The sequence below is a fragment of the Erpetoichthys calabaricus genome, chromosome 17 (assembly GCF_900747795.2).
Source record: "Erpetoichthys calabaricus chromosome 17, fErpCal1.3, whole genome shotgun sequence".
NCBI lineage: Eukaryota > Metazoa > Chordata > Cladistia > Polypteriformes > Polypteridae > Erpetoichthys > Erpetoichthys calabaricus.
In genome coordinates this window covers 28,063,311-28,090,508 of record NC_041410.2, presented here as the reverse complement: position 1 = coordinate 28,090,508, position 27,198 = coordinate 28,063,311, and the positions used below count along the sequence as shown (strand labels likewise).

Sequence of the window (27,198 nt, the reverse complement as noted above, 5' to 3'; positions counted from 1 at the left end):
TTATTTCCTGCCTTACGCCCTGTGCTGGCTAGGATTGGCTCCAGCAGACCCCTGTGACCCTGTAGTTAGGATATAGCGGGTTGGATAATGACTGACTGACTGACAAAGTGTTCAGAACAAAGTGCAGTGCAGTCTTCATAATAAATAACCCATCTATTACAATTGTGTCTGTTATGGCAGTTAAATCAGTAATAAATATCCAAATACTGTACTGGTTAAAATTCAAACTGATAAAATTTGGACTGTCCTCTCTTCTAAGCGTCGGTACCTTCCTGAAACTTCTTAGTCCTAGTTCCCCTAACAGGTATGATCGGGCAGGAGCAGATATGCAATAATGCACTCTCAATCTTTTAAAAACTGGCTTGCACCTCTTATCTCTCTCTCTCAGGCATTCGCGGAACTCTCTTCAGAGTCATTCCTGCTCTCTAGGTGCTCAACAGGTGTGATCCTACCCTGTAAACTCCATCCACTCACTCATGCGAGGCCAACCCCTGGCCACCATGCCTCCATTCCACTCACACTCTTAATCTCACATTCACTCTCACTCTGCTCTCCGATCCTTACACTTTCCTCCCCCCAGCTCTCCTATACTCTTGCCCTAATTATGACCTGTGGCAAGCCGATGTGGATGAGCTGAGGCAATCTCACTGATTAGCAAGCCATCAGCTTGCCTCCACCCCAAACCCCTAATTGGGTTTTATCATCTGGTGTGACAGAAGTACACATTCCTGTTAAAAGAGCATGTTGGGGCAGTATCCACCTTTCTTCAATCTGCCATTGCTGTGCCTTTTGCTGCACCTGATTTGGAACATCTCCCCCATTTTCCACAAGACAAACTTATGACATCTCTAACAAACTGAAGAACAGCCCATTATAGACAGAAAAATAGAGGAAGTCTAAATTATTTTGCAGTAACAAAAGTATTGGTAGTTAAAGGATTTAGATAGAACATGTATGCACTAAGTTGTGAGTACTTTTAGCCGTGTGATGCTATAAAGGTGTCTTCTTGATTGTACCAGAGAAAAGATCCAAAGTTTTGGAGCCTCAAAAATAGTGACATACGATGGTTTACATAAATTATAACAGTCAAAAGCACGAAATGGCGGAGGGAGCACATGTACAAGCCTTTGTTGATTTTACTTTTTCAATTTGACAAGTGCTGTTAAAATCCAGGACTGCTGTGTGTGTTCATTTTGATCTTATGGTAATCATGTTATCATATAAATGCAACAATAATGTATACAGTATATCAGTATGTGCAACAATTTTCCACAATAAAATAACATTTAAATATGTTTTCCTTAACATGAAGAATACATTTTAAGCCACCCCAATTCATAATTATATGATTAGATTTTCATGTATGTCAAGTAAAATGTATTTATTATCATGCAGCCCATACACAGAACTGCAGCATACTGGGACATTAAATAATGTTCTTCAGGACCACTGTGTAGCATTCACATAAACACAGGCCACGTACAAGACAAGTAAAGAACAATACTACACTATAAATAAATAAATAAATAACAGGTGATGAATGGACAGTAATTAAATGACATAGACAGTAATTATTAAAAACATAATGACAACAACTAATAATAAAAACAACAGCAGTAACAAATGTAATATATATAATTAGACTATTAGGAGATTATCTGAGAGGAGACAGGAGAGCACAGAGTTCAGAATCCAGAAGCCAAGGCCTAGAAGCTGTTTTAGAACCTGACAGAGCTTGTCTGGAAGCTATGGTAATTTCTACTGGATGGAAGTGGGACGAAGAGATAGCTGGAAGAGTGGAAGTGGTCCTACACAATTCTGTAAGCATTGCCTATGTAATGCTTGGTAAAGATATCTTTAATGAAGGGCATAGAAATCCCAGTGATCTCTTCTGCTGTTTACACTATTCATTGTAGGATCTTGTGGTCAGAGACACTGCAGTTCCCAAGCCAGAATGTGATGCAGCTGGTCTGAATGCTCTGGATAGTACCCCAGTAGAGTGTGGTGAGAAAGGTGGGGATGCTGGTTTGCATCGCTGAGTCACTGAAGGAAGTGGAGACACTGCTGTGCCTTCTTGGTTATGAAGGTGATGTTAATTGACCAAGTAAAATGAGCTGTCAGGTGCAGACTAAAGTATTTTGTACTATTCCTGAACAATTCCACTGCAGATCCCTCAGTGTGCAATAGGATGTGGACTGCACAGGCCTTACTGAAGTCAACAATCCTCTCTTTCATCTTGTCCGTGTTAAGAGACAGATTGCTGCAGTTGCACCAGTCCTCCAATCGTCATACCTCCATTCTCTCCTCCTCCCCACTGCTATTGAGTTCCAAGGGGAGTTTTGCTGTGAGAAAATATTTAATATTTTCCCATGAGTGTTTGGGGAAAAATAGTACTTAAAGGGAACAAGAATCTAAATGGGGTTTAGAAAATATACTTGTGGAATAGGACACCTATAAGAGAGTTTTGAGAATGTTCCTGTAGTAGCCTGCAGTGTTAATGACACGTTAGAAGTCCCACTACACTACAGTATTTACCTTATTTTAGATAACAGGTCAAAAGGTTTCCACAGTCTTAATCACTTTTTTTCCAGTTCTTGACTCAATATTTAATAGAACATTGCCACTGTATAAAATAAAAAGAGCAAATTTATCTTCCTTTTTAAAGCATATGGGGTGTGGGACATAGTGTACTACTTAGGTTTTTGGTGTGTTGGTGAGGATGCAGGGAGTAGAGCTGGCGAAGGTGGATGAGTTTAAATACTTGGGTTTAACAGAACAGAGTAATGGGGATTGTGGAAGAGAGGTGAAAAAGAGAGTGCAGGCAGGGTGGAATGGGTGGAGAGGAGTGTCAGGAGTGATTTGTGACAGACGGGTATCAGCAAGAGTGAAAGGGAAGGTCTACAGGACGGTAGTTAGACCAGCTATGTTATATGGGTTGGAGATGGTGGCACTGACCAGAAAGCAGGAGACAGAGCTGGAGGTAGCAGAGTTAAAGATGCTAAGATTTGCATTGGGTGTGACGAGGAGGATAGGATTAGAAATGAGTACATTAGAGGGTCAGCTCAAGTTGGACGGTTGATAGACAAAGTCAAAGAGGTGAGATTGTGTTGGTTTGGACATGTGCAGAGGAGAGATGCTGCGTATATTGGGAGAAGGATGTTAAGGATAGAGCTGCCAAGGAAGAGAAAAAGAGGAAGGCCTAAGAGAAGGTTTATGGATGTGGTGAGAGAGGAAATGACGGTGATGGGTGTAACAGAACAAGATGCAGAGGACAGAAAGATATGGAAGAAGATGATCCGCTGTGGCAACCACCAACGGGAGCAGCCAAAAGAAGAAGAAGAAGTAATGTTTGCAGTCTTGAACATCATCAGTCACATTGTAATGAAGCTTTTTCACAAGCTGTGGTATGGTGTTTCAACACAGTGTGCTTCATTAAAGAAAGACAAGCTTCAAAACATCAATGTCAATCCTCCCATCTCTACTATTATCTTTATCATGTAGTAGTACTTGTTTACTTCTTTAATTTTACTTTTGGCAAATGTTTTTCAATATTTCAAGAGGCTGCATTCCTTGTAAATTTCCACAAACTGCTTCCCTTATCTCAATTTATACTACTGCCTAGAAGTTTGTTTTTTTCCCCCCCAATATAAGATCCTCCCTGACCCCAAGAATTATATGTGAGATATTTATAATCTTGACTTAAAAGCTCAGTTTAAATAAATTAATTTTTGAAAACCCTTGATAATAGTGTAGTCAAATATACAGTATTTACATGGAAACTTACTAGCATGTTTAATTAATCGAGACATAATGGGGCATGATCCAGCAGCCCTTCTGTTTGACAGCTGAAGACAACACCTGGTCAGAAGACACTAGTTCAAGCATGTTCATCATTATAAAAACACTATTTTAATTTTTTTTCATTCTTTTTTTTTACCACTTAGTTCAATCTGGTGGAACAACAGTGAAGAGCAGAGGATGCGCAACGAACAATGTGTGTGGATCCCAGTCCCCACAGATGACTGGTATAACTGGAGAAATAAACTGCTGTAAGGGAAACCTCTGCAACCATGCCAAGCGCATCACCCTGGACATCCTTTTGGCTTTGCTCCCAATTGTTGTGCTCAAGTTCATTTTTTAGTGGTCAAAACAATTTTAGTCATAAATGCAACTCCAAGAGAGAAATGATAATCTTTACTGAGTATTTCCTTATTAAATTTTCAGTCCTTTGCAAAATTTCAATTGAGTTAATTTTGTTAAACCTTCTGTAAGCATACAATTTGTAATGTTTGAAAAGAATACTGATTTTTAATAAATTGATATACTTTATTGTTATTGTCTTGTTACTGTAAGTTACTATCTATTTATGTATCATGAAATTCAGCACACACATGAAGATCATTGCTCCAATTATGAATGAGCACACACATGTGAGTCGTAGTTGCTATCACAGTATCAACACACAGGTAGACATTGATGCAGTAGCCAGCACATTACTCTGCAGCTAGATAGAACTGGATGGGTGATTGACAGAAATATGTCACAAAGGTACGGTGAACTCTGCATTCCACAAAACTCTGGAACATTCTCTTTACACTTTAGAAGCTGAGAAGGTTCACAAAGGAAGGGAGAGACACCATTTTCCATTCAATTTTCCATTCAGTTTGGCAGTTGTGTTGCCTGAAGACAGTGCCAGGTTATTTTGCACCCTAGGCCAAGCTTGTTAGTACACCAACCCACTGCTTGGCAGCTAAGCCATGTGGCTGGGTTTCCCTCTCCACTTATGGTCTGTGCTGTAGGCGAATGCCTAATTCACCTTAATGATGGCCACAGAAAATTGTTCTGTAGGCCTTTGCAGCTGGTTATTAATGTATGTATTTATTAATGATGCACTTATTGTTATTACTTTATTTAGTTCAACATCCTTTGAAGCTTATTCAACAACAGGGTAAGGGTGCAAATATCTTAATCTGACTTGAGTTTCCATCCATCCATCCATTGTCCACCACTTATCTGAAGTCAGGTCGTGGGGGCAGCAGCCTAAGCAGGGAAGCCCAGACCTCCCTCCTCCCAGCCACCTCCTCCAGCTCCTCTGGGGGGACCCCAAGGCGTTCCCAGGCCAGCCGGGAGATATAATACATCCAGCGTGTCCTGGGTCTGCCCTGTGGCCTTCTCCCAGTGGGACATGCCCGGAACACCACCCCTAGGGAGGCGTCCAGGGGGCATCCTGAACAGATGCCCAAACCACCTCCACTGACTCTTCTCAATGCGAAGAAGCAGCGATTCTACTCCGAGTCTCTCCCGGATAACTGAACTCCTCACCCTATCTCTAAGGGAAAGTCCAGCCACCCTGTGGAGAAAACTCATTTCGGCTGCTTGTATCCGCGATCTTGCTCTTTTGGTCACTACCCAAAGCTCGTGGCCATAGGTGAGGGTAGGAACGTAGATCGACTGGTAAATCGACAGCCTCGTCTTTTGGCTCAGCTCTCTCGTCACCACGACGGACTGTTGCAGAGCCCGTATTATTGCAGATGCCGCCCAATACGTCTGTCAACCTCCTGCTCCATTCTTCCCTCACTCGTGAACAAGACCCCGAGATACTTGAACTCCTCCACTTGAGGCAGTAATGTGTTCCCAACCTGGAGAGAGCATTCCACCCTTTTCCAGCAGAGAACCATGGCCTCAGATTTAGAAAAAAAAAACTGTCTCCAGTTTATTTTTAATATTTAAATGATTCTTTTACTCTATAAATTAAGAACTGATTATAAGTTTCTGTGAAAACTGAGTTGAGCATTGACTTACTCTCAGCCCCAAGTCCGGGAGGGACCACAGAAGCGACTTTGGTCCACAATGCTTAAAAAGTTTGGGTGTCTACTACATGAGAAGGTGTTTGAAAAGCATTATTTATACTTAAAAGGCAATATGGCTATGACTAATAGTTGTCTTTTATATGTAACCTCACAGGTTAAGTGCTGTTTAACTAGTGTATATTTTATAATGAAACGTCAAGGGCTAAGCAGATTTCTTTTTGTGTGTTCACATGCAGTCTCAGAAGCTCAGCACTACTCCTTAGCATACATTTCAGAATAAAACCTTAGAGGCTAGGCAGCTTAACTTAACATGTGCTACATTTAATTCAAAGCCTAAGTATGAAAAGAATATTCACCAGTCATGAATATTCAGACCATGAGCCTCAGAGGCTGAGTTTCGAGTGTGAGACCACATGGAAAAAGGATTACAGCATGCATTTTCAGCATTAATAATGTTGATAGCAGAGTCAAAAATCAGACATAGTTTATGGTAATTAATAATTTATTAACTAGTAAACTCAAAATTATATATAATAATTGAAGCATTATCTATATATATAAAAAATGGAATGGGTGGGTCGTCGGGTGGGCCTTTTTTTTCATTCCGTCGTTTTTTCGACGTTTTGAAAATGTAGAATGATTATTTGATTTTTTTTGTTTTTATTTGATCGTGTCTATGTAGCCGCCGTCGTAATAAAGTATCGCTAAAATCGTCATTTATCATAATTTATTTTTGACGTATAACGTCGCCGTCGTCGAGGTCAGTGATACCAGTGCAAAAAATCTGCTTACGGTTGAAAGACACGCCCTACTCACTGGACAGTTAAAAACACCAATCAAACTAACGATGACATCAAGTATTACCCAATCAAAAGTAGGAAAGGAGGCATCTTCATAAAATGCGTGTGGAATGATTTGCATGAGACGCTGCTTTAAAAAAAAAATTATAAAAAAAATACGGGATAAATCCCGTCCAGTATTGATTCAAAACGGGATGCACAATTTCATTCTCAAACGCGGCACGATTCCGTATTTTAAAGGACGGGTGGCAACCCTACAGTGCCAGGTAACCACCCATACAATCACATTGTGATTCAGACTAGGAATGCAATGAATGTAATTACCTCGATCTACATACAAGGCGAAAGTCTTGCAACATTCAAAGATGATGGTTTGGGATAATTAGTACTTATTAAGTACAACATTGAACATAAAAGAGCTTATGAAGCCTTGAACCGAAAAAAGCAAGATCTCAGAGATCGTAAAAAAAAAAAGGAGGTAATGTCGTTTTACTCGCTGTAGATTTTACTCAAACATTACCAGTTATTCCACGAGGGAGACCAGCAGATGAACTCAACGCGTGTTTAAAATCCATGCTTCTCCCACGCTCGGTTATATGTCGCGTGTTCTCGGGTAGGTACACCAAAAAATGTATACATTTAAGCATGTAATGGGCAAAGAAAAAATGAGGTATACCCGAAGGCACTGCAGTAGTACTTAATGTAACTTTACTTCTTAAATGTTAATGTTTTACTGTTTAATAATTTATACGCTTCTTATATGTTGTTCAGATTCTTTTATCAAAATACCACTGACAGCGCAATTCACGATAACATGGAGTGAATACACCATACGCATCTGCCCACGGCCGCCCTGCTGTGCGCAGATAGGACTTGATTGTACAATAAAATAAAATAAAGATAAAAAGACTAAAACAATCATCACCCATAAAGCGGATAGTAGACGTGACGTACTATATGTGTACCACATTTCAAGTGTATAGGTGCAACGGTTTGCGAGCTACAGGTCATTTAAAATCCTGGACAGACACACAAATTGCCATGGTAGCAAATTACAGAAGAAGATTTTACTGTTTAATAATTTACGAGCTGTATATACCCGGCGTTGCCCGGGGCACAAGTAACCTAATCGGTCAAACACTTACATATATACCAAAGTAAACCTAATCGGTCAAACAGTTACATATATAAAAAAACCGAACCTAATCGGACAAACAGCTTCATATATACAGAAGCGAACCTAATCGGACAAACAGCTAATCTATATACATAAGCAAACCTAATTGGTCAAACAGTTACATAAATACAAAAGCAAACCTAATCGATCAAACAGCTTCATATATACAGAAGCGAACCTAATTGGTCAAACAGTTATGCATGTGCAGAATGATTTTACAAACATTATGCGTGTTAACAATCATGAAAAAGAAAAGATTGAGGAACTGTTCTTCTATATGTGATGAAGCCACTAATAAGACAGATTTTTCAGGACCCAGCTGTTTCATAACTAAACTACTGCCACCCCAAAGTAATGCCTAATAGTGGTTTTTCGGGTAGCTGTGGAATAAAAACGGTGTTTTTTAGTCAGTAAGAATCTGACACTACCCTTCAGTACGGGCTGAAGGGTGCCTATGTAAGGTTTTACATCCTTCCCGTATGGAAAAAAAAACATACTAAACTTTTTTTTCATCATTACAGATAATCTCAGTCAAATGGAAGTACGCATTCTCAATTTATTTTTATGTAATTTTTACTTTTTCACAAAGCCATCCCATTCCAATTTGTATGAATAAACTTTTGCTACAGAGTTAGCAAAAGTTTATTCATGCACATATTTTAATACGGATAATCTATCTCTAATCAAGGTTCTCATTTTCATTCTAATTTAAAATAATAATAGATACTCATTTTTTTCTTCTGTTTTAGAAAAACCAATCTATGCCACCTACGTCTTCGTCAAGTCAGCTTCATCCAGCTTCATCACATATACAAGAAGAGTTCCTCAATCTTTTCTTTTTAATGATTGTTAACACGCATAATCTTTGTAAAATCATTCTGCACATGCATAACTGTTTGACCAATTAGGTTCGCTTCTGTATATATGAAGCTGTTTGATCGATTAGGTTTGCTTTTGTATTTATGTAACTGTTTGACCAATTAGGTTTGCTTATGTATATAGATTAGCTGTTTGTCCGATTAGGTTCGCTTCTGTATATATGAAGCTGTTTATCCGATTAGGTTCGCTTTTTTTATATATGTAACTGTTTGACCGATTAGGTTTACTTTGGTATATATGTAAGTGTTTGACCGATTAGGTTACTTGTGCCCCGGGCAACGCCGGGTATATACAGCTCGTAAATAAATAAAAACAGTAAAGGGTGGATAGTAGTTAAGAACAAAGACATGTTCTCTGGGAGATTGCCCTGAAATCTTCAAAATTACACTTGAGTTCCAGCCTTCGTATATTCTTTTGTGCAGCCTGAGGATCAGTTTTGGAGCAACAACTACAAATTGAAAACTGTGATACAATTAACGTAAATTTTTGCAGATCAATAGTTATCAGATAGAATGGGTCATGACTCTGACTTCTGTAAATGTGCTTCCAATGTAAAAAAAACTTCACTTTGAAGTCAGAAAACATTTAAACAGGCGTGCTGTGTAGCTAAATAGTCCTTTACAACACCTATTAATGAAAAAGAGAATAATCTAGTATGCTGTACAATGAAAATCGCAAAAATACTGTGAAATGCCTTGGAGAAGAACAAAAGTGTATCATTAATAAGTGTGGGTCTCCTTACACTAATCCTGATCAGATACCGGCGCCCCTCAGAACTTCAAGTCTGTTTTGTTTGTGACCACCGGATAGCACTGTGAAAGCCAAAATGCAAAAACCACTAAAAAAGTTTTGTGTTCTATGATAATAATGTTTATTTTACTACAGTTTCTTATTAAAAAATAACAAAGTTGGCTGCTGCCAAGATTCAGAATTTGACTCTTGATTTTAATTTTTCTAAACATTTTGTGGGGCTCTAATTACATATTATTTTAGTCTTTTTAAAGTCCCAGGAATATAATGGTCACTTTTATTTTGTGTTCTAATGTGTTTTTACATGTGTTGAGCATGTGCCTTCTTTTTTTTTTAATGGCTGTTGGAATATTGGGACTTTTTGTTGGTAGTTGCCATGTCATTTTTTTTGGGCAAGATCAACCAGAAGAGTGCAGAGTATGACATCAGCAGGTTGAAGGTATAAAGCTGCTGTGCTAACATGAAAAATACAGAATGAAATAATAAGGAGAATCAGGAGAAGAGGCATAGTCAGCAGAGGTGGATCTAACTAGGAAACTAATGAAGCTTAAGCTTCAGCGCCCCTGATCCCAAAAGGTCCCCAGAAGTGGTTTTAGGCCACATTGTTTCAAAATGTTGGGTGTCTACTGTATGAGAATCGGTTCTTAAAAATAATAATGCTAATAATATAGTGTAATTCAGTACAGCAATTTTAATCAAAATCTGAGATGTAGTAGTGAATTGTTAAAATAACTTGTGGTGCTCTCACATGGAAAACCCCCATTGAAGGAGACAAAAGTAGTTACCCTGACCTTGTTGCTGGTTACGAAGGGGCCTTCATAACTGTTCAAGCTTCAGGGTTCCAAAAATGTAGGTCCACCACTGATAGTCAGGAGGTAGGCAGAGATTGCAGCCAAGAATCCAAAAAACGCAGCAACAAAAATGAGAGAAGTGAATCAAATAGGAGAGCCAACAAATTTGTCTCCAAAGTACAAAGAAAACTTATGATAAAGATTGTTATCTCAGGTAAAGACTTGACTTTAAGGATGACCTTTTATCCCATGGAATGCAAGGTGCTATTTTCTTTATAATTTCAGTCAACAAAACTTCAGAGTTTCCTGTCAAATGTGTCCTGCTCCCAAAAATATTGTAATAAAAAGATTCAATTGGGAAATCAAAGCATACTTTTCATAAAACCTGCTAACGCACAAGACCAGATGGTACTACCACAAAAATAAAAATGCTTTCTTAACTAAATTCAATGATGTAGCCAATATTGTTAACCTTGCCCTGAGGTGAGTCTGAATTTAATGTTAAGATTAAATATTAAAGTGATAATTATGTGATTTTATTCACTGAGCCAAAGAAGAAGCAGTTTTAAGATAAGTTCTAATCATGTTGAATAGATGTTTAAAGTGAATCACTGAATCTGGAGTGATGGCCCAGTTCAAATACCATAAACAAATGCAAAGCATTTTTCAAAAATCAAATACTAAGAGCAGATTAATATATGGTTAGAGTATGAATATGAGTAGGAAAAATAATGTTTCAAGATTGATGGTGGCTTGTTTGTTGTATTTGTTTAAGCCCACTGCTCATTTGTGAAGCACAGGACATTATTTGTAGTTCTCTAGCTCTGTCTGTTCTGAGCTGCCATTTTCAGCTGCCTCTTCCTGAGCCTTGTTAGTTCCAAGCCACCACCCACGTCCCTCCACTTTGTGCTTCAGGATCTCCCCTGCTTCATCTTTCCTTGTGGATTCAAGGATAAGACTTTGCCAGTGACATTGTCTGCAGGTTTCCTCAGATTGTGCCCTAGCCATGCCCTCCATCTCCTCAGGATCTCTTCATCTATGGGATGCTGATGTATCTACTGCCATAAGTCAGCATTGCTGATAGTTTTTTGGCCAGTGGATATGAAATATTCTGCACAGACCCTGGTTTATGAACTTCTGGATCTTCTTCATGGTAGGCTTTTTAGTTTTCAGTTGTTTCTACTCTGCAAAACATCACTGACTTAACATTTGTGTTGTACACAGCCTTATCTTTGATGTGAGACTTTTTTGAAGATCCAGATGTTTCTGAGCTGGAGAAATGCTTCTTTGGATTTGTTGATTTTACTTTTTGTTGTCAATATTTCTTCTCCCCCTTTCGTCTATTATGCAGCCAAGATAAGGGAAGGACTCAACCTCTTCTAGGGCTTCTTCATTCATAATGGATCTTCATTTACTGCAGGGATTGACTTTCAGAATTATTGACTTGCATCCATTAATGCTGAGTCTCAGTTAGGGTGAGACTTTAAGCAGGTTTGATGATTTCTCCTGTATCTCTTGGTGGCTTTGTGAGAGAAGGGCGATATCACAGTCTGTATATTGGGTCTTTTGGGTCCACTGGATTTCATTTCTCTTTTCGTTGGTAGCAGACTTCATAATCCAGTCAATGGTTAGGAAGAATAAAAAAGGATTGAGTGGGTATTCTTGTCTTCCTGTCTTTACTTGGAAATGTTCTGTCAAGTACCCCTCATTTATTATGCTGCACATCATTGCATCATAGGAGTTTTTAATATGTTTACAAGCTTTTGGGGGACTCTGTAGTGTCATAATATCTCCCACAGTGTTTCTTTATTTAGACTGTTGAACGAACACTCATAGTCCACGAAATTAAAGTACAGGAGTGAGTTCCATTTGAGTTCCATTTGGATTACTGTTCTACTATATTGTGGAGAGTTACAATATGGTTGGTGGAGGAGTGGACATGCCTAAATCCCATTGGCTGGTTTCAGAGGTTCTGGTCAATGGTGACTTTGCTGGCAGAAGAAATAGGCACACAAGAGCAAAATGGTTTGTTGGCCTTAATATTTCAAGAAGGCCATGAAAGTAAATAATTATGTGGAGTAAAAGGGTGTCATTCCATAGTAAAGATAGAAGAGGAGATGGGTGTTGAGGGACCCTCAGGATTTTGAAAAATTGTAGCCTACTCATCTTTACTACTCTTATGAATTTGGGTAGCCCATTAATACCTTGCTTAATGGAGTATTTCTTTATTTTTAGTGACTAGTCCCGAAGTAATCCATAGAGGCTGTGCTACCCCAACATCCACAGTAGATGGCTTTATGATGGGGAATGTCACCTGCTGTGACATCAGATTATGCAATGACGCAAGCAGTGTCTTGCTGAACATCATCATTTTCTTGTTGCCATTGCTTGTTTTGAAAACCTTTACCTAATATATCTGCAAATTTCACACAATTGTATTCATTTGTTGATGCAAGTGTTTTTCACTTTTTTATATATATTTTAACATAGGATTTAGAATCTATTAATATAAATACTGTATATTTCTGTACTGGTAGAAACAGAGACCTGAATTCACACAAGCCATCATGATAGTACATATGCAATAGGAAAAGTGAATTTAACAGGATACTAAAAGCATACTTACTAGAGTGGTAATTTTAAACTTCCTGTAAAAACAATTGTGCAATTGCAACTCAGACATGTTAACTAATAAAGAAAAATACAGGATGAAGAGAGATGGCAACAGTTCTGATTTGTTAAAGGATATTGAATATAGAATAAGCAAGGACATCAAAATATGTTATAAAATAAATGCACATTATATTACAAAAGAAACCAATAGGTTGTTGTGGACATGGTATGGGACTTTGTGATCAGGCTGGACTTTCCTGGGCCTCAGTGCTTTGAAATGAATAGATTAGATGAAACTTTTTTTAAAGGTTCTCTACATGTTGCAGAGAATTTCTTGTCAGTCAGGAATATGTAGCATTTTAAGCTTAATGGACAAAAAATAATTAGCCACCATTGGTTAAATCTTCTCTAATATTAAAGAACTTCTCTGTGAGACCAAAGAATAGCCATGATTCCATCTGGCATGGATCGCTGCAGTTTTTGGATGTAGGCAGCATAACTTTTCATTCACTGTTCTAGCACCAAGACCTGGGGCCTCATGTATAACGCCGTGCGTAGAACTCACACTATAACATGGCGTAAGCACAAAAGCGGGATTGTGCGTACGCACAGAAAAATCCAGATGCAGGAATCTGTGCGCACGCATACTTTCACGTTCTTCCACTACATAAATCCCGATTTGCGTGAAAAGTAACGCACGTGCACGCGCCTTCTGTCCCGCCCCAACTCCTCCCAGAATTACGCCTCTTTGAATATGCAAATCAATATAAATAGCCTTCTGTGAAAAGACAATGGGAAAAGCACAGGGGAAAATATAAGAATTTCAGCGAATACCAAGTGGAGGCAAAGGAAAAACGTACTATTTGTTGGTTTAAACAGTGGTATAATCAACAAAAGAAAGTTGATCGACTGACAGTGTCGGAAAAACTCAAAAGATCAAATTCACAAAGTCGCACAGTGCCCGAAATAAAAAAGAAATCACATATCAAAGTCGCCGTGAAAAGGCAAGTCGTAGCCCACCGTTTGAGTGTCATATGAAAGCTTATTAGGGTACAAACAAAAAACATAGGCACCCAGTGGGAAAAAAGCACGAAATGTCAACTTTAATCTCGAAATTTCCACTTTAATTACGTAGTTTATTTTGCCATTAAAGTAGAACATCATAAACTTCATCTTAAAATCATTTATTTTACTAGTTTCTCAAGTAGCATGTTAAATGCTTTGTTCTGTGTTTGATCTTCTATGTGCTCTATGTGTGAATCACTACGTGCTTCCGTTCTTTCTCTTTCTCTGACAGGACACAGAATCCATTACATTCGAGATATTACAGCTCTCTGAATAATTAAAATACTGAGATGTATACGTGATATCATTTTCATGATGATAGGAATGAAAGCATGTTATTAAACATGGGAACACGGTGGCGCAGTGATTGTTCATATCTCACGCAAGAGGCTTGCTGTACCATGTGCGACCTTCGATGAAATAATTTATTACAGAAGTACTGTCTCTTTCAAACGTACTAACCTCCAATTCCTGTCCATACTTTTCTTTCTCCAATCGCCACACAATCAGCTCTGTAATAGACGTTAAGCCATTTGTAAGCTTAGAACGCCGATTCTTCAAAACTTTTAAGGAACATTGAAATATCTTCATAGTACATGTTTAATTATTTTATTCGTCTATCCTTCCAGTGTCGCGTCAGCACCAGCAAGAATACAGCGCAAGGCAGGAGCTATCCTTGAACTAGCTATATGCTGCGGTACCGTGTCCTCACATGTTTAATTATTAACAATACAGATTATTTAAATGAAGTTAAAGTTTTATCTGTATACTATAAGCAACATATTTTGCTGCATTTCATCTTAAAAATGATATTGTCATCATACGCGCTTTATAAAGTAGCGCAGGTTGTGCAATATTATAACTGTAGTGTAAGTTTACAGTGAGGTGATTGTACTTATAAGTACAAACAGTTCTACAAGGAGCACTTGATGGTCTGATTGAGTGCATTTATAGTTCTTAGGATGAAACTGTTTCTGAAACGCGAGGTCCGTACAGGAAAGGCTTTGACGCTTTTTGCCGTGGTTGAGGTAGTGTGTAGCCTACTTGAAACTGTATACCGATAATTCTCTTTCCGATCACCTGCTGCTGTGATTCACACTCAGATACAGTGATATAAATACTCCGAGTGGTGCAGTGAGAGTAATATGGAAAAAGATGATCCGCAGTGGCAACCCTTAACGGGAACAGCAAAAAGAAGAACAAGATGCAGTGAGCGTAACAACGCTAAAGCAGTTATGGTATTTGGAATACTATGGCTAGTCCCTGGCCCATTATATTGCTACAGGTTAATTACAATCAGATGCATTACACTAATAAACAATATGCAGTTAATTTCAGTGTATTTATAAAGCCGCGTCAGGAATGTGGAGCTAAGAAAGAAAGGATGAGCACACAGGAACAGTAGTTTGACCATTCTGTGGACCATTATATTGTTACAGGTTAATTACAATCAGATGCATTAAATTTATGAACGATATGCGGTTAATTTCAGTGTATTTGATAAAGCCGCCGCCGTGGATGTGGATCTAAGAAAGGGTGATCACACAGGAACAGTAGCACTGCTTTGACGCTGGGTGCCGCCAGTCTGCAAAACCGAGCGGAGAAATTGCGTACGCCAAGGTATGAGTTACCGTGGAAATGTGCGTGGCTTTACGCCAAGTTTAGGTTTTATACATCGCGATTTGAGCGTGGAAAGGTTCGTACGCAACATTTCTGTGCGTACGCACCGTTTATACATGAGGCCCCTGCAGTTCAGCCAAATTGGTGGGATGGCTCTGCCAGCATTTGACTTGTTGCTCCAAATAGTCTCACAGAATTTCTATGGAATTTAAATCTGGGTAATTTTGTAAGCCAGTCATGATACAAGAAGGCTTCAGAATGTCAATTTAACACAGTTCCAGTCCTATGCACATGACAATCATTGTCTTGGAAAACTGGGGTAACCATTTTGTGTTCACTCTGCAGATAAGCAAAAAAGGTAACACAATTGTTCCAGCTCTGCCTTTAGATAAGCAGAGGGTTTGTAAGTAATCAACAAAAGTTGAGACACCTGTACAAATTGGTTGCTGTCACTATAGGTGAAGAATGTCTTTTGACTGCAGTTCTGGTACTGATTAGTGGCTGATGCAAAGTATGCCACTGCTTGAAGACCCGTTGGACAGTACGCTGAAACACAATAACAAAGTCGTCAACTTCTCATACAATATGCCCTTTGCCAAACACAATAACCCCTCTTTTGCTTGTCATTCATGTCTGTTATACAACCCATTTTTCATGGAAAGAACCAAACGCATCACTCTAGAAACACCTTAGCACACAACACAACTGTTTGTAGGATGGTATTCATACTGGGGTGACCTCTGTTGATGTTTGAAGTATGTATTACCTCTTACACAGGTGGTGACTAATTTCTTTGTCTGTTGAACTTTATATATAGATAAAAGGTGTATACTGTATATTATATTATATATATTTCCCATTGGGATTAATAAAGTATCTATCTATCTATCTATCTATCTATCTATCTATCTATCTATCTATCTATCTATCTATCTATCTATCTATCTATCTATCTATCTATCTATCTATCTATCTATACATACAGTATTTAGGTCAAACACTATGTTAAAATATGAAGTATATACCAGTGTGTTTCTGGTATATAGTGCGGTCAAAGATAATGCACTGTGGCAACCACTAACGGCAGCAGCCGGAAGAAGAAGAAGAAAAGGAAGAAGAAGAAGAAGAAGAAGAAAGTGGTAATAAAGAGCTAACACCAAGTTAGAAACAAGTTTCTCATCTCCCCTCTGGAAGACAACTTGGCAGAATAATACTGACAACATAACAATCAGCTTTCCAAAATGTACCTCAAGTTCATGATGAACTGTTGAATAAATAAATCAAATTAAATTCATCAAAACTAGAAATGATACAATTACAAAAGTCTGTGACATCATAAACCTGGATTATAAAGTGAAATACCAGAGATAACAATTAATTACTAAATCATGGACACTTCTGCTTGACTGTTGCACATTCCTTACCTATTCATATACAGTCATGTGAAAAAGCACGTGCACTCCATAAAAAGTTTTTTTTTTCATTTTAATAAATGTAAACATATCAAGATTTGGTCTTCATTTAAACAGAGTTTAAATAAGCTTAAATTCTAATTTCACATTTAGAAAAAGTAAGATTAAAGGTGATGTAATTGAAAAAAAGAAAATTTACAATAATTTATTCAATGACAAATGAACAGATAAGCCATTTCAATCAGTAAGTCCCCTCTTGGTTGTACTAGCTGGTATTGCCCTCTCAAGTTGGCATATCCTAGAACTGTCCAGCACTCTTTGACCTTGACAGGGAGAAAGTTCTTTCCACTCTCTCCACGCAGAATTCTTTCCGCTGTGTGATGTCTGAGGAAGGTCTTGTGTGCACAGCTTGTTTCAAATCCCTCCACAGCATCTCAATGGGGTCCAGATCAGGGCTTTGACTGGGCCATTCCAGAACCTTTCATTACTTTCTTTTCAGACATTCCCTGATAAATTAATTGGTATGTTTAGAGTCATTTTATATTGCAAGGTCCATTTTCATTTGAGCTTCAGTTTTCTGACAGATGGTTTCAGATTACTGTATTCTCAATTTCATTCTAGTACATTGAACAATTCAAAGTGGATTCTGTGATGGTGAGCTACCAAGGCCCTGTTACAGTAAAGTAGCCCCAAGCCATAATATTTCCATCACCAGGCTTTACAGTTAGTATCAGGTTCATCTAGTCAAATGCTGTCTTTGGTTTCTCCCAAATATGTCTTCTGGAACTGTGGCTAAATAACTATCTTTGCTTCATTTGTACAGAGCACATTACTCAAGAAATCCTTGACTTTGTCTCAGGGTTCAAAGGCAAAGTTTAGGTTTGCCCTGATGTTCTTTATTGACAGCAAAGGTTTCATCCTAGCATACCCCTCATGTATATCTAATTTGTGCAGCCCCTTTCTACTGGTACACTCAGGTAGTTTGACATCAACAGTGGTAGGACTGACCTGTAGATCCTGTGAAGAAATTCTGGGGTTCCTAGAGACTGAGTTCAGCATTTTGCATTCTGCTCTTACGGTGAACTTCCTGGGACCTGGACAAGTTGGCAGTATGAAATCTTTTACACTTGTAAATCATCTTCTAGATAGTGGAATGTTTGGTGTTCAATAATATTGCTTGGAGATCTTCTTAAACTATTTCCAGTCTCACAGGCCTCTAGAGCCTTCTTTCTGAACACCTCATACAGCTCTTTCATTCTATGAATTCATTCTAGGAAAACACACACACTGAACAAAAAAGAGAAAACCAACCAAAATTAATGAGGTTTAAATACAAGGACAGGTGCTGACAAGATTGTTTCTATTGATGTTATAAGGATTTGGTGATCTGATGCACCTGATTCTAATTTTAGGTATTTTATGTTATCAAAACATCCCTGGCCGGCACGGTGGTGCAGTGGTAGTGCTGCTGCCTCGCAGTTAGGAGACCTGGGTTCACTTCCCAGGTCCTCCCTGCTTGGAGTTTTGTATGTTCTCCCCATGTCTGCGTGGGTTTCCTCCGGGTACTCTGGTTTCCTCCCACAGTCCAAAGACATGCAGGTGTAGAAGAAGAATGTTCTCCTCAGCACCATGTATTTTGTGTGTTTAGTAAATTAGAATTTTTATAATAACTATTTTGTAACTTGCCAGTGAGATGCTTTGGCTTATGAACTAACAAAAATATGTTATTCCAGGGTTCAGGAGAAATAGTGTCCAGATGAATAAAATGTAAGCTGTTTCTTGTTTTTCCCTTTCTCAGAGTGAATGTTTTAGGGACAAGGTCACAAGGCTGCAGAACTGTACATGTAGTTTATGCAAAGGCGTCTCTCCTGTGCTCAGCTTCCAAAACACAGATAATGCTTAGCTCAACAGACATATTGTTTAACTTTACTGTTTTGATAAGGATGTTCTTTCTGTCTTATTAATCATGAGATGCTGAAGTATAAAAAACCCCTCCTGGCTTTTGATCAGGGTTCAATTGAGCTTTGCGGCAATAAGTTATACTCTTTTGAATCTCTACTTACTGTGACTCCGAATGAATAAATAAAGTGAATTGAGAAAATATTATTTGTCTGCTTTCCAGTGTGCCTTTTTCGTCCACAGTTTTTGGCGCCCAACGTGGGGCAGGAGACGGGCAGACGACTCCCTGGGCGGGTTCGTCCAAGTGGACCAATTTCCGCGGATCGAGGACCAGCTCCGGTAAAAGTTAGGACTGGCCTACCTTGGGCGTTTTCCTGCGTGGGGAGTCGCTGACCTCCTCCTGACCGAAACGAAAAGCAACTGGACGGGATTTTTCCAGGCAGGCAGAAGGAGTCGCGGTGAGTAGATTCGGGGGATTCCCGTTGGTTTGACTGGTGTGCTGGAAGAAATAGAAGTATACGGGGAAAAGAAAAAAGAAAATAATAATAAAAGAGAATAAAAAATAAAAGCATGCTGAAAGAATAGAGAATCATACCGTATCGACCTAGAAGGGTTTTAGGGATTCATAGAGAGTGACGGCACAGTGTGAATGCTAGTAAGTCATCCCTTAAGAATTCGAGTAGAAAGGACTGAGTGGCACGTTCCTATATTAAGAGGAATAGGGGTGAAAGGGGCAGTTAGAGTACGTGTGAAATTTGGAAGAGGGGAGGTTGATTTCCACTTGTCGACTGGTTGATTCCGGGGACGACAAGTGGGACGAGAAATAATCGGGGATTGAGTTGCTCTCTGTTGAAGGCCTGCCGCTTACTATGGGAAATTGTAATGGCACGCCAGTCAAACAGGTCCCCCAGGGTCCTCAAAACCTAATGTTAGAAGGATTATTTTCAGAGAATCACCAGGCTCCTAGTACACCGTCGGGATTGAAAGGCGGGTCCCCTAAACAGTTAATAGAGAAGCAGACTGGGTTGGATTTTAAAAGGCATGTAAGAAGTGGAATAAGTAGAGGCGTAACAACCTGCTGGCTGCTGAAGTCAAAACACAAAAAAGACAAGGAAGAATTATTGCTAGCGTTGCAGAAAGTGAAGATAGAGACAGTGCCCAAGCCTGAAAGTAAAAGAAAGCAGACCGAAAAGAAAGACCCCCTATACCCCGTAATCTGTCCACCCCCTCCTTATCAAAACTCCCCCGCTTCCACCTCCTGCACCCTCTTCTCCAACAACACCCCTGTTAACAGACGAACCGTCTGGAGCAGGTTTTTACGATCAACAATATTATTATGACCCGTCCTCACATTTTGACCCTGAGGAAGATAATTCAGATCATTCACAAGGTGCTACTGGATTGTAATGGCAGAAATTAAAAGAGTCTCCCAGCGCACGAGCAGTCGGTGGACTGCAATTTGTAGAGCTGTTACAGCAGCTGGATAACATGTATAAAACAAATGCTGCAGAGTGGACACAGGTGCTCCGTCGACAGCTGAGCGCCACATGGGCAACTGTAAATCACGGTGTTCATAACGGTGTCCCTTGGTGTTGGAATGAAGGTCCTTTCCTCGCCCAGTGAGAGCCTTTGAAAGGAGCCCTGGCAGAAAAATATAAAAAGGGCACAAACTGGTCACTAATTTCAGCCGGCTCACCGATTGCAAGATCTGATGGCTAATCACTCTGGGCTAGACAATACAAACGATAGAACTCGTGCTGCAGTGCCTCCTTTCATCTCGGGACTGAGAAGTGACATTCAAAGCAAAGTCTGCACGTCCTGCAAAAAGGCTGGAAGACTGCAACGTTCGAGGAAGACAAGCGTCATGCAGAGCATGCTGACAGACAGACTAAATTAAAAGAGTCAGACACACAGACCAAACTTTTGGCTGCACAAATAAATTACTATACTGGAAGAACTGACCTGGCTAGGGGGAGAGGACGTGGAAAATTATTTGGAGGTCGAGGGCGAGGGCACAGAAAAGGACGTGGGTTCCATTTATCAAACCCTAATAATCCTTTTGCTCAGATGCCTAACCCTTCGGAGCAGATGCCAGCGTCATATGCCTGTTACGGCTGCGGTGAACTTGGACATTTCAGACGCAATTGCCCACACAAGCGCCTCCGTCACCCCCTCTCCCTGAGCCTAATGACATTCCTTGGTCCTAAGAAATATCAGGGACCCCAGCCACTTTTTCCAGTTTCCTTTGCTTACTCGTCATGCTGAAACTGATCTTTTATTGACTTTAATGGCAAAGAAACTGCCTTTGAAATGGACACAGGAGCCATGCGCTGAAGGAGGTTCCTGTGCAATTACAGCTCAGCATTAACAGTTTCATTATTGACTCGTTGCTTTCTGTTAAATCATTTGTGTCCTGTGAAACTGCTGGGATGGGATCTTATGACTTAAATTGTCAGTCTCAATTTTCTTTAACTGAACAAGGATTTTTGCTGCTCCATTCCTAAGCTCCTGTGCCACACTTCACACCCCAAGCCCTCTTTTACAGCCTGGACCCTGAACATCTCCCCGCACACCTTCCTCTTGAAAGCCCTTCATTCTTTCCCCTCATGCCTATTTTCCTCACTTACAAGTCCCGTACACCCTGCCTTGTACTGCCCAGTATTTCCCTGCTGAAGTGGACACACCTTGGTTAGAATCTTTTCTTTCCTCCAGCACATGCCCTGAAACTTTGCACATTCCATGTATTTTTGTTGTCTACTAAAGCAGTTGCTTCAGTGCACCTCACATATTCACAAAGCGTTTTCTATTTAGGAGATTTGGTTCCCCATGTTTCCTTAGCACTGTGGTCCCAAGGGAAAATTGATTATGGAAGGATAGCACACTGAGCCACTGGTGATTTTCTCAAAATCTTCCTTCCGCCCGTACCATGTCCAGGATCCTCTGTCTCCAGAGGCAGAGGCTGGCATCGCCGCCGTACATTCTGATCTCGTGAGGCGAGGAGCGATTATTCCAATTACATACTTTCCAGTCAACTCCCCCATTTTTTCCTGTAAAAAAAGGCTGACGGGTCCTGTCGTTTTGTTCCAGACTTATGACGAGTTAACTCTGCAGTTTTTCCTAGAACACCTATTGTTCCTAATCCTTCCACTATTCTTTCCACGATACCCCCGTCCGCCCGGTACTTCTCTGTTATTGACCTTGCTAACGCTTTCTTTTCCATTCCCGTGCACCCTGATTCTCAATCCTGGTTTGCTTTTACCTTTCAAAACCGCCGATGGACCTGGACCGTCATGCCTCAGGGATATACTGAAGCCCCTTGTGTTTATGGTTTTGGCTGGAAAAAGATAATAAATTGATACAGTATGTAGATAAGAAAAAAGAAAAGAAAAATAAATAAACAACAAGTGCACATGACACTCAGAAAATTGCTATTCTTTTTAGGTGAAAATGGCCATAAAAAAGTGTCGGAAAAAAAAAAAAAAAACTGCAGTTACTTCAAGCTATCGTTAAATATTTAGGTCATGACATTTCTTGCGATACAAGAGCTCTCTCTAGCGGCCGTTTAACCATCATTCAAAACCTTCCAAGACCGGTCACAAAACAACAGGTTAAGTCAGCATATTTCTCTGTGGCTGCATAGCTTTGCATGGGAATGTTTTCTTGTTGTGGAGTTGTGCTGTGTGTTTCCCGAGATGGATTATCTTTGTTTACAGTTGGCACTTGGGTCGCCACGGAAATTAGTGTTTCCTTGTTGTCGCTGACCCAGTTCCACCTCGGACTTTTCCATGATCTGGAGGCTAGCATGTATGGCACCACGGTAAGATGAATTCCTTATTTACAAGTAGTACCAGCTTGCGGCCTGAGAAGTTGTTTGCTTGTAAGTTTTTCAGGAGGAGCACAGCCTTTACAAAATCTAGCTAACACTGCCATCTGGCTGCATGCAGTGGTATAGCAGGCTGACAAGGCTCTATGTGATTAAAAATAATAAATAAAATTAAAAAATGCATTACTCTCACTGACCATATTCTCGTCCATTTACTGTGTTCGTGGACGAAAAAGGGGGGATTAATGAATGCAGTTTTAACGCAACCACATACAGACAAACAAAGTGCTCATGGGCCCCCTAACAGTAAAGGTACCTCACGCCGTTCATTCTATTTTAGTACAAGCTAAAACCTCACATCTCACAACTGCAAGAGCAATACACTATCAAAATGTACTCTATACTTTGTCCAATGTCACTGTTGAAAGATGCTCTACCTTAAATCCAGCCACTCTTCTTCCAACTGAAGAAGATGGAGAGCCACATGACTGTCATGATGAAATAGCTAAAGTTGTAAAGCCTAGACCAGACCTACACGAAACACCGTTAGATAATGGAGAATTAATTTTTGTGGACAGATGTTCTTTGCGATTGGAAAATGGAACACCCTCGACCAGCTATGCAGTAGTGAAAGGTGGCCACCTGCTGGAAGCAAACCGAATTTCATCAAATTTAAGCGTGCAGGCAGCTGAATTGATAGCTATCACCCGAGCATGTCAGTTGTCCGAAGGGAAAATTATAACAATTTATACGGATTCCAAATATGCTTTTGGAGTCTGCCATGATCATGGAGCCTTATGGAAATTAAGATGATTTAAGACCAGCGCTGGCAAACCGATCCAACATCAAAAACTGATTGAATCCCTCTTAGAAGCTATAACTAAACCATCAAAGTTAGCGATCGTGAAATGTCAAGCTCACATAGGAAAACAAGATCCTGTCAGCAAAGGAAACGAATTAGCTGATCACTTTGCTAAACAGGCTGCATATAATAACACACCAATCTCTTTATTCCAACAGAGAAATAACCAGGACCTTGATAATCAACTTGTTTCTTTACAGAGTGCAGCCATGGACAGAGAAAAAAGGAAATGGTCCAAAGAATGGTCCCTCTCTGATGGAGTCTGGACCCATAGGCAAACTAACAAACCTTTCCTCCCAAAGGCTTCTTTCCAGGTATGGCAAAAAATCGCTCATGGTCTAGACCATGCTGGAAGGGACGCCATGATTCAGGATGTTGAAAAACACTGGGAAGCTGCAGGCTTTTCTACATATGCAGAGCAGTTCTGCAGATGCTGTGCATTATGTCAAAAGTCTAATGTTGGAAAGGGCACCCAGGTAAGTCCAGGTAAGTCCAGGTAAGTCCAGGTAAGTCCCGCCGTTACACCTAATCCAATGGGTCCGTTTGAACACCTCCAAATGGATTTCATTGAACTAACTCCGTCTAAAGGTTACCGTTATTGTCTAGTAATTGTTGATGTGTTCTCCTGATGGGTAGAACTTTTCCTGCTAAACACGCTGATGCTAAAACTGTAGCCAAAGCTTTAATCAAAGAAATTATTCCTAGGTGGGGCATACCACAGAAATTGCAAATTGATAACGGCACCCTAAAATCTAAATTAGCAAAAATCTGTGAGCAGACAAATTTATCCTGGCCGGACGCTTTGCCTCTGGCCTTAATGAGATTGAGGGCAAGAACACACTGGCAATTAGGACTGTCGCCGTTTGAAATTCTGACCGGACGACCCATGCCTGTGGGCATGGTTATGGGAAATGTTAACCTGCATACTGTGGACAATGATCTTCTCTCTTGTCTTACAGGTCTCCGAGCTTCTCTGAAAGAAGTCCACGAGCAGGTTAACCAGGCCTGGAGGACTAGTCTTCCATCTAAAGACACGCCGATTCCCTTAGGCACTTGGATCCTCGTCCGTGACACTCGGAGGAAACATTGGCATCAGCCGAGGTGGAGAGGACCGTTCCAAGTTCTTCTATCCACACCACATGCAGTGAAAATGGAAGGATTGCCCGCCTGGATTCACGCCTCACATTGCAAGAGATGGCACCCTTGATTGCTGTGCTACTATGCTTTCTTTTCCCTTGTCTACTGCCCTGGTCACCTTGACTTTCCCGTTAGGAATCACCACATCAGTGCAGGTTGATTTCTGCTCTATTATCAACTGTGGGACTGGTCGACAAGCCCAGTGGACCTGGTCTGACAAATACGTGTGTATGACTGTTACGAAGTATTATTGGGGGAGTAACTGTGACACCTGGCAATGGGTTTTTGCTAACACTGGAACTGAGGACTGGGGTTCTCAACCTTTTGAGGCCCAAAAATAGGGTTTGAAAAATCGATTTTCTATCATAAAAGGACATGCTTCTCATAAATGTGTTGACAACCATTGTAACCCCTTGATCATCATTTTGAAGAACTCCTCTTTACATGACTCAGGAACCTATATATTAGGGGCATATGTATCTGGAACAGACCCTTTAGGGAGATTTCTAATTAAGATTGACAATCCTATTACTAACACCTCTCATTCTCCTGCACACACACCTGTCTCCCCAACTTCTGGTTCCGGATTTGAGTCTATTTTCCCCCAAGTTACAATAAATAAAAATGTAGATTGGCTTAATTACTTATATTACAACCAACAGCGTTTCCTGAATTTTACTAAAGAGGCTGTTGAAGGGATACATGAACAGCTTGATAGAACATCCCTTATGACTTGGCAAAATCGATTAGCATTAGATATGCTCCTTGCTGAAAAGGGGGGTGTATGTGCTATGTTTGGTGATGCGTGCTGCACTTACATCCCTAATAATACGGCTCCCGATGTATCAATCACCCGTGCTTTGCCAGGTTTAACTGCCCTTTCAAATGGATTAGCTACCACTTCTGGCATTTCTAGCCCCTGGGGCTGATGGCTCAGGTCAGTTTTTATTTCACTGGCCGTTGCTTTTATCATTCTGTTACTTGTGGCCTGCTGTGTAGTCCCCCTAATTAGATATCTTGTGTCCCAGTATTTCACTGCCTCCGTGGCCAAGGCTTATATGTTACACAAAGAATGCATGCTTCCCATTTCTTCCTCCTTTCCTTCCACTCCTTCCCCTTCTCCTACTCTCTCCCTTGTTACTCCTGTGTAACCCATATTTTTGTTGGTTCAAAAAAGGGGGGAATGTAGAAGAAGAATGTTCTCCTCAGCACCATGCATTTTGTGTGTTTAGTAAATTAGAATTTTTATAATAACTATTTTGTAACTTGCCAGTGAGAGATGCTTTGGCTTATGAACTAACAAAAATATGTTATTCCAGGGTTCAGGAGAAATAGTGTCCAGATGAATAAAATGTAAGCTGTTTCTTGTTTTTCCCTTTCTCAGAGTGAATGTTTCAGGGACAAGGTCACAAGGCTGCAGAACTGTACATGTAGTTTATGCAAAGGCGTCTCTCCTGTGCTCAGCTTCCAAAACACAGATAATGCTTAGCTCAACAGACATATTGTTTAACTTTACTGTTTTGATAAGGATGTTCTTTCTGTCTTATTAATCATGAGATGCTGAAGTATAAAAAACCCCTCCTGGCTTTTGATCAGGGTTCAATTGAGCTTTGCGGCAATAAGTTATACTCTTTTGAATCTCTACTTACTGTGACTCCAAATTAATAAACAGGAGAATTTAGAAATATTATCTGTCTGCTTTTCAGTGTGCCTTTTTCGTCCACACAGGTTAGGTGCATTGGCGATCCTAATCCCTAGTGTGTGGTTGGTGTGTGTGTGTGCCCTGCGGTGGGCTGGCGCCATGCCCGGGGTTTGTTTCCTGCCTTGTGCCCTGTGTTGGCTGGGATTGGCTCCAGCAGACCCCTGTGACCCTGTAGATAGGATATAATGGGTTGGATAATGGATGGATGGAAAACATCCCTTACTTTCAACCTATGTAATTGTTTATATGATTCTTCAACATATCAAAAAGTAATAAAGGAGGCATGTTGTGTGTGTGTGCATGTGTGCGCGAGTGTGTGTGTCTACATGCTGCAAAGCACTTGCACCCTGTCTAGGGTTTGTTCCTGTCTTGTACCTGATGCTTGCTGGGATAGACTCCAGCTTCCATGAGATCTGCTCAGGATAAAGCAGGCTTGGAAAATGAATGTATGAATTATTTAAGCAAAAGAATGTAGCTTGGCCAATTTTATTTACACTTTTAGCGATGTGAAAGAGCTGAATTAGGTTAGCACGCAGCCGTCTCTACTCAGATTAAATTAGGACATGTGATTTAATAGGAAGGTGCACTTGGTTGCTTATTTCTGCACATTTCCTATTGCTGGTGACCACAGCTGCACACAGAACTTCAGATGCATTCTCCTTACAAAATCATACAGTCTGAGTAAAACATACCTTGTACAACATGACCAATTTATAGTCAACAATGTTTACAATATAACTGTTCTGTCTGAGCAGGTGACAGTAAAAAAAAATTTAATTAATGGATCAAGTGTTTAGGGTCTTTCAACATCATACACTCTCTGTGCGTCTAGACAGCTTGCTACACTGCTCATAATCA

At 40.1% G+C, this 27,198-nt stretch overlaps 1 protein-coding gene across 4 annotated transcripts in view; it reads left to right on the top strand.

The window, feature by feature from the left end:
* Nucleotides 1-27,198, top strand: part of LOC114667359 (phospholipase A2 inhibitor and Ly6/PLAUR domain-containing protein-like) — a 167,487-nt gene that overhangs the window by 15,096 nt on the left and 125,193 nt on the right. The window contains exon 5 of one of the 4 annotated variants that reach the window (XM_051920270.1): nt 3,945-4,060. The exons of 2 other annotated variants lie outside the window; for them this stretch is intronic. In XM_051920270.1, the coding sequence (XP_051776230.1) occupies nt 3,945-4,060 (116 nt within the window). Of the gene's footprint in view, nt 1-3,944; nt 4,336-27,198 lie in introns of those variants that run through there. One more of the 4 variants, XM_028822630.2, reaches the window with a different exon arrangement.